Source organism: Sebastes fasciatus, chromosome 22, assembly GCF_043250625.1.
Source record: "Sebastes fasciatus isolate fSebFas1 chromosome 22, fSebFas1.pri, whole genome shotgun sequence".
NCBI classification, from domain to species: Eukaryota; Metazoa; Chordata; class Actinopteri; order Perciformes; family Sebastidae; genus Sebastes; species Sebastes fasciatus.
The window spans coordinates 23061397-23069924 of NC_133816.1; the positions used below are offsets into that span (position 1 = coordinate 23061397).

Genomic DNA, 8528 nt, shown 5'->3' on the forward strand with positions numbered 1-8528 from the left:
CCACGACTTTTTTTTTTTTTAAATTTTTTTTTACATTTTTCGACATACTATACTTTTTTTTTTTTTTTTTACATTTTTCGGCATACTATACGACTTTTTTTTAACGACATTTTCGACATACTATACTACGACCTTTTTCGACATACAACACAACTTTTTTTTTTTTTTTACACTTTTCGACATACTTTACGACTTTTTTTTTACGACATTTTCGACATACTAAATTATGAATTTTTTTGACGACATTTTCCAACATACTATACTACGACTTTCTTTGACGACATACTTTCCACGACTTTTTTTTTACATACTACACGACTTTTTTTTAACGACATTTTTGACATACTATACTATGAATTTATTTGACATTTTCCGACATACTATACTACAACCTTTTTCTACGACATTTTTTGACATACTATACTTTTTTTTTGTTAAATTTTTCGACTTACTATACTACGAGCTTTTTTCGCATACGACACAATTTTTTTTTTACACTTTGACATACTATACTACAAATTTTTTTTAACGATATTTTTTGACATACTACACGACTTTTTTTTTTTACACTTTGCGACATACTATACTACAAATTTTTTTTTTAACGACATACCATACAACTTTTTTTGACGACATTTTCCGAAATACTATACTATGATTTTTTTGAGACAACATTTTTCCACATACTATACTCTGCTTTTTTTATGACATAGTATACTACAACTTTTTTTTGACGACATCTTCTCGACATAGAATACTTCAACTTTTTTTGGGGATATTTTTCAACATACTGTTTAGTCCAGATGGTTTTAAGAGTCTGGTGATTGACAGCAGAAAGGGATTTATCTTTAGGCAAAATTGTAACTTAGCTCTGTGATTTAAACGTGATAATAATAATAATAATAATAATAATAATACAAAGCAAAAGACCATCTGAACCAAAGTTTTATTTATTCAATCGCATAGAAAAATCCAACATAGACAACAACAGCCTTCTAGTTCTGTACAGCAGTGTTTCTCAAACTCGGAAGAAAAAAAATAAAACGTAAGGCACTGAATCTCTAGAGTTTCTTTGAGTTGATCAAACGTGACGAGAAAGAAAAAACAAACCCGGTGAAGACGAAGAAACAAAAAGAAGAAACCAGCAGCAACAAGACGGACAATTAAAAAGAAACGTTCTATTTGTTGTCTGACTCTTTTAAACCAGAGTCCTATAGAAACTACTGTAGTTTTAGAGCAGCAATACAACTCTTAAAGCGGTTCTCAGATTACATGTTACTATAATAAATCTCAATGTTGTGTTGCTTTAATCCTCACAGTGCTAACAGACTAAACTTTGTTTTACTGAAATATGTTTAAATGTCAAAACTGTATCGCCATGCGAAGCGCTCGGTTGTCGTGCTGCGTTCAAGGGATGCTAAAGAGTCTGACTTCCTATTAAAGAAACAGTTAGATGAGAAGATGGATCCACTCGTGTTTGTACGTTGAATGTGAAGCCAGACTGACTCTTACTGAGCGGTATAAATCTTCTCATCTAACTCTCAGCGGGGAGAAAAGAAGGAAACAAAACAAACAAAATCACCTTCCAGTGTCCTCTCCTCTCATTGGCTGAGAGCTAGTATCCTCTCTCGCGGCCCCGCCCCCTGTGGGAGGAGCTAAACTGGACGTAGTTAAAACTCGCCCCCGCCTCTCCTCCCTGCCTCCTCCTGTTCGCCCCCCTCCCTGGATCGTGGCCTACCCTCCCTCTCCCTCTGTAGTTCCTCCTCGGCCCTCTGTAGTTCAAGGTCGTCGGTTTGAATCCCGCCGATGCCTCGTCCCAGTCGTCCTCCGTGCTGCAGCCCACGGACAGAGACTCCGCCATGGCGGCGGTCGCCAGGTAACCCGGTAACTCTGCCGGCCCCAGGGGGACGTACGTGTTGTTGGTGGGGTGAGGTGGCTTCCGGCGACCGCGGTAACCGCGGGACGGGCTGTTGTCACCGGGCACCGGCGTTTTGGAGGTGATGTCATAAGCCAACGGAGAGCCAGGGGAGCCACCGGGATTCATGGTCGTCATGGTGATCTGAGAGGAGAGAGACGCATTACCTTCATTTAGTACTACTGTTACTTTTGCTACTACTACTACTACCACTACTACTACCACTAGTACTACTACTACCACTACTGTTACTATTGCTACTACCACTACTACCACTAGTACTACTACTACCACTACTACCACTAGTACTACTACTACCACTACTGTTACTATTGCTACTACTACTACTACCACTACTACCACTAGTACTACTACTACCACTACTGTTACTATTGCTACTACTACTACTACCACTACTACTACCACTACTGTTACTATTGCTACTACCACTAGTACTACTACTACCACTACTGTTACTATTGCTACTACTACTACTACCACTAGTACTACCACTAGTACTACTACTACCACTGTTACTATTGCTACTACTACTATTGCTACTACTGTTACTATTGCTACTACCACTAGTACTACTACTACCACTACTGTTACTATTGCTACTACTACTACTACTACTACTACTACCACTACTACTACCACTAGTACTACTACTACCACTACTGTTACTATTGCTACTACTACTACTACTACTACTACTACCACTACTACTACCACTAGTACTACTACTACCACTACTGTTACTATTGCTACTACTACTACTAGTACCACTAGTACTACTACTACCACTACTGTTACTATTGCTACTACTACTACTACTACTACCACTACTACTACCACTAGTACTACTACTACCACTACTGCTACTATTGCTACTACTACTACTAGTACCACTAGTACTACTACTACCACTACTGTTACTATTGCTACTACTACTACTACTAGTACTACCACTACTGTTACTATTGCTACTACTACTACTACTACCACTACTGCTACTATTGCTACTACTAGTACCACTAGTACTACTACTACCACTACTGTTACTATTGCTACTACTACTACTACTACCACTACTGCTACTATTGCTACTACTACTACTAGTACCACTAGTACTACTACTACCACTACTGCTACTATTGCTACTACTACTACTACTACTACCACCACTACTACTACTACAACTACTACCACTAGTACTACTATTGCTGCTACTACTACTACTACTACTATTACTACTACTACTACTACTACTATTACTACTACTACTACTGTTACTGCTACTGCTGCTACTGTAACTACTACTACTACTACTACATGTCTTACTATTAATATTTCTACAACAAATGTTACTATTACTACAGGTACTACTACTAGAGTGCTGAATACACCATTAATCTGTGTGCGTGTGTGTGTGTGTGTGCGCGCGCGCGCGTGCGCGCGCGTGCGTGTGTGTGCGCGTGCGTGTGCGTGTGTTGCGTACTATGGGTGTGTTGTTGAATGGCGGGTCCACCAGCAGCACCGCTCTGGTCATACTGTCTCCCGGCTCTTTCTTCTGGCCTGATGGGAAACAAAAACTTCAGATTAGAAGCTGAGTCAAAGTCGTTCCATGTCGTCTCTTTGATTTTATACTCAGATACTGTACGTTAAATTTAAAGCCTTCATTACCCAGAAATCCTTTAAATCCTTTTCTTTAATGAAAAATCAAACTTTATTTTGGACTTGTATGATAGAAACCGTCTACGTACCAAAACCAGGAACGCCCACTGATCTGTTAGCATTAGCCACGTTAGCAGCAGCCGGACTCTCTCGGCCCGGTCCTTGGCCCCGCATGGCGTCCCCGTTGGCGGGCTGACGCTGCTCCATCGCCCCCTGGCTCACCTGGAGCTCTTCAGGAGTAGATGACTGATACCCGAGTGAGGAGGGGGGGTACGGAGGGTACAGCGGGTGACCCTGGGTTTGACCCGGGTGGTAGCCCTGAGACAACGGCGGGGGAGCCCGATACGACGCACTCGGGTTGGGATACCCCGCCGGGTAGCCGGGGTTTCTGAGAGGAGGCATCTGGTGCTGTTGCCATGGCAGCCGGTGGGTCGGAGGAGGCTGGGTGACGGGGTACCCGGCGGCCGTGGTAAAGGAGGGCTCACTGGGACGGGGGGGCTCGGCGAGCGGCGCTTGGTGGTCATACTGAGGAGGCACTGGCGGTGCTGAAGTGGGGGGGTACTGGTACGAGTCCTGGTGCCTGGAGGGGTAGTGGGGGGTCGAGGAGGGGGAGGGAGGGTAGTGGGGGGTCTGGGAGGGGGAGGGAGGGTAGTGGGGGGTCTGGGAGGGGGAGGGAGGGTAGTGGGGGGTCTGGGAGGGGGAGGGGGTGCGGGGGGGCAGCTTGGGGTGCATGGTGTGGGCCTGCTGGAGGGGGAGGAGGTAGAGGTAGGGGGGGAACATGTGCATGGTGTACGCCTGGAGAGAGAGGAGCAGAGACACCGGGGGGGAATGTCAACAACACTCGACAACTCTTTCTGCTTCTGACACCAATAAAACGTTTCATCCGGACCGGTTACCAGGCAACCAGTGAAGACAGGAAGTTCCTGGTCCCAGCCGAGAATATTACGACTTTTTTCCACGTAAAGTTATGACTTTATAAAATACATTTATATTTGTTATCAGCCTCAAGAATCCAGCTTCAGTCGGGCTGTGAACTGAACAAAACGGCTACAGAAGCTAAGTAGTTTCTGGTTTTACCGTCTGGCTCTTCGTCTTACCTTCACGCCCAGGTTGAAGAAAAACTTCAGGATGTTGAGATCTGCAGAGGGACGACAAATCAAACACTTCACTCACAAACTAATCAAACACATCACCTGTGGTGTCGGTAGTCGGCACATTCAGGTCACAACCTTTTATCCCCTTTTCATTTTAAAGAGTTTTGTTTTTAAGAACAAACGCTACCAACTCAAAATGTCAACATTGCTCAACAGTAGAGTGTCTATCTATCAACGGCAATAATAATGAATGTAATATTCCTCCCATAACGCTGTGTGTGAGTGTGTGTGTGTGTGTGTGTGTGTGTGTGTGTGTGTGTGTGTGTGTGTGTGTGTGTGTGTGTGTGTGTGTGTGTCGTTTCTGACAGCTAGTGAATCTGCTGTAAATAAATAAAGGATCAGGTTATAAATAGCCGATCCAATTCTTTGGATCGGCACCTTCCCCCCATTCTGCAGGTTTTATTACACTTTTATACACATTAATATATCTTTATACTATTATTATTACTAGCTTGCTGTTAGGTTAGACAGTCATACTGCTTCATCTGTTATAACATTTAGAGCAACACAATTAGTTGATTTAGAGTTTGAGCTAGTTAGAAAATAATTACTGGAATATCTTAATATATAATAATAATAATAATAATAATAATAATAATAATAATAATAATAAGTTTCTTTGGACTGTTAGACAAACAAAACAAGATATCTAAAGACGTCAAATTGGACTTTAAATCAGCGTTTATCACATTTTTTGATATAGTATAGAAAGAATAATACATATTAAACCTCTTATTTGTCTTCCTCCTCCTCTGTTGTTCTGTAAAACTTTACGACAAACTCCTTTAATTACAAACACGGTCTAAACAGAAAGGTGAAGCCGTCGGTTAAGGAAATATTTCAAGCAGAAATGGTGAAGATTCTCTGAATTCCAGCTTCTAAATTTCGTTTTCTTCTTTTATTTGTCTGACGTGATAATAAATAAACTGAATCTCTTTGTGTATTTGACAGTAGAAGACATCCGAAGACGTCCCCTGAGCTTCTGGGAAACTCTGACGGACATTTATACACAACATAATCATCAGAATAATGAAATCATGTCGTCCAGCTCACCTTGCGGCAGGTCGTCTCCAGACTGACTGGAGGAGAACGGTGGAGTCGGAGCCAGCTCGCCCTTCTCCCCCTGGGGGAACCCGGGGTACAGCGGGTCCTGGTAGAGCTGGGACAGCTGCTGCAGGGGGACGGCTGCTGGGACGGGGGACGGGTGGTGAGGGGGGGGAGCAGACTGGAGCTGGGGGTGATGAGGAGGGTGTGATGGAGGAGGGTGTGACGGAGGCTCTGGGTGAGGCTGGGGGTGCTGAGCTGGAGGGAGAGGGGACTCCGTTTGGTTCTGGGTGTTCTGGGTGTTCTGGGTGTTCTGGGTGTTCTGGGTGTTCTGGGTGTTCTGGGTGTTCTGGGTCTGGGACTGGGGGGAGGGATGGGAGGTGGAGAGAGAGAGGGAGGGATGGGAGGTGGAGAGAGAGAGGGAGGGATGTGGGACTTGTGAGGGGTGAGGAGGCTGAGCCGGCTGGACGTGGAGGTGAGGATGGGGCTGCACGGAGGCAGGACCTGAGGCCTGGGAGGTGAGGGGGTAGGATGCTCCTGGAGCCGGATGAGAGGACTGGACCTGGGCCACCTCGGACTGGCACCGTGAGAGGTACTGGGCCTGTTGGAGGTGGGAGACGGAGGTCTGGGTCTGGGTCTGTGGCAGAGAGGCTACTTCAGTGTGGGGCTGAGGTTGGTGCTGGAGGTGGGGAGGACAAGACTGGGCCTCGGTCTGCATGTGGGGTATCAGGATCTGGGTGTTCTGGGGCAGAGAAGGCTGGGTTTGGTTCTCCACCTGGGTTAATGAGGCCTGGGTCTGGGTCTGGGACGCAGAGATCTGGGTCTGGGATGCAGAGATCTGGGTCTGGGACGCAGAGATCTGGGTCTGGAAGGTCTGAGGTGCCGTCAGAGAACCTCCAATATTCAGCAAAGAGTCTGAAGAGAGAGAGAAGACATGAAGACGGGTCGGACCAGGAGGGACGTTAGTAGAAAATAACTACATGATTATTGTGTCCTAAATTCCTGCCGTGTCAAACAACAAACTGAACCTCAACCCATCATAAACTACGACACGATGCACATTTCAGGACGTCTTTAGTGAAGACGTGACAGAAAGAGTTGTGTAGAGTTGAGTCTTTACTCAACAGCAGAACTAATAAGTCTGAGTGAAGAGGTTTCTTACTTGGTGCTGAAGCTGTTGGAGCCTCGTGGACTTGAGCAGCGTGATAGAAGAAGGGAGGACTGGGGGAGTGGGGGAGAGAGGAGACGGGCGGGGAGGAGCGAGGGAGGAAGCCCTGAGCGGCGGCGGGAGACGGAGCGATGGGAGCGATGAACGTGGGAGCCGGCAGTGACGAAGAAGGAGGAGGGGAGACGGACGAATCGGGAGGAAGTGAAGAAGAAGAAGGACATGATGAGGAGAGGATGTGGGGAGCTGGGGGGGATGAAGCAGCGGGGAGAGACGGGGTGAGGAAGAGAGAGGCAGAGGACGGGATGGAGAGAGGAGCAGCGCCACCTGGTGCAGGAGGTCTGGTGATCGGGACAGCAGCAGCAGGAGGAGGAGAAGTGGGTGTAGCAGCCGAAGCAGAAGAGTGAGTGTTTGGATCCTTAGAGTCAGAGTTGACAGGCGGAGCAGCAGCGAGGGTGGGGTCGGTGGGTGTAGTAGTATTGATAGTAGTATTCGTAGCAGCAGCAGCAGTAGTGGTGGTGGATGAAAGTGGCGGCGTGGAGGATTTGGGTCGTTCTCCAGCAGAGGGAGACGGAGTTCTGACCTCTTCAACGGGACTCTTCTAGAAAAACAGAAGAAATATTAGTTTTCTCCTTCAAAAACAGAATTTATCAAACTCATCTTAAACTTTAGTGCAATTTAAACACACGTTTCCTCTTTCCGTTTCCCCTCCCGCCGACTGCAACGGACTCAGACGTGAGAATCTGGGTTATTATAGTCAATTAAAAATGAAACGAAAATGAAAATAAGCAGTGAAATATATTTGTAATGAACTGTTACTGAATAAAAACTAAACTGAATCTATGTTGCCTGGGTAACAAACTAATAAATAAAATCAAAATGAATTTCAGTTGTTGTTTTTTTAGCTATAATATATCACTATTGATCTGTCGGGGCTGAATGTGGAGCGTCATGTGACCGTGTCTTTACACTACATCACGTTTCGTGGCACATTAAGACAATAAAATGTCCTCATGTGCACACAATAAAAACAAAACAGGAACCAGCTCATAAATATATTAAAATAAAGAAGTACCTGAGTTTCACCTGGTCATCAACAGAGGTTTATCTTATAGTATGTTGTTAAAAGAGGGAAACTAAATAAATGAACATCAGCTGACGTTTTAACAAAATGTGGAAACGGGTGATATGAGGCTATGTGGGAGACCGGTGTGTCTGAATCACACAGAGGAGAACACATCAGGAAGATAACTGTCACTCAAGCAATTATTTCTTAAAATTACCACCGTGAGACATTCAGGGACTTTTTCAGACTGGTGAAAAATCTGAATTTATTAACGCTCAAAGAACTGAAGAGAGATATATGATAGATATGAATATCATGTGGGGATTTCTAGCAGCGCTTTGAGGGCCAACAGCTGCGTTACTTAGAGAAGAGGAAGCATTTCTAAAGTGAAAGTACTTTAGTGTTATAAAACACATGTAATGAATAAAGACACGATGAACAAACTCACCGTTTTGTTTCCTTGGCATCTTCTCTTGTCTCCTCCCTTCCTCCTCCCTCCATCCCCCA

The 8528-nt window shown here is 44.9% G+C and overlaps 1 protein-coding gene across 1 annotated transcript in view; it reads right to left on the reverse strand.

The window, feature by feature from the left end:
- Positions 1–927: 927 nt before the first annotated feature.
- Positions 928–8528, reverse strand: part of otud4 (OTU deubiquitinase 4) — a 16559-nt gene continuing 8958 nt past the window's right edge. Inside the window, exons 15-23 of the mRNA XM_074624315.1 lie at positions 8470–8528; positions 6953–7556; positions 6119–6705; positions 5800–6073; positions 4690–4730; positions 4269–4387; positions 3682–4178; positions 3417–3493; positions 928–2059 (exon numbers count right to left, since the gene is read on the reverse strand). The exon at positions 8470–8528 is cut by the window's right edge and continues 16 nt beyond it. Of these exons, the coding sequence (XP_074480416.1) occupies positions 1616–2059; positions 3417–3493; positions 3682–4178; positions 4269–4387; positions 4690–4730; positions 5800–6073; positions 6119–6705; positions 6953–7556; positions 8470–8528 (2702 nt within the window). The 3' untranslated portion in view covers positions 928–1615. The remainder of the gene's footprint in view (positions 2060–3416; positions 3494–3681; positions 4179–4268; positions 4388–4689; positions 4731–5799; positions 6074–6118; positions 6706–6952; positions 7557–8469) is intronic.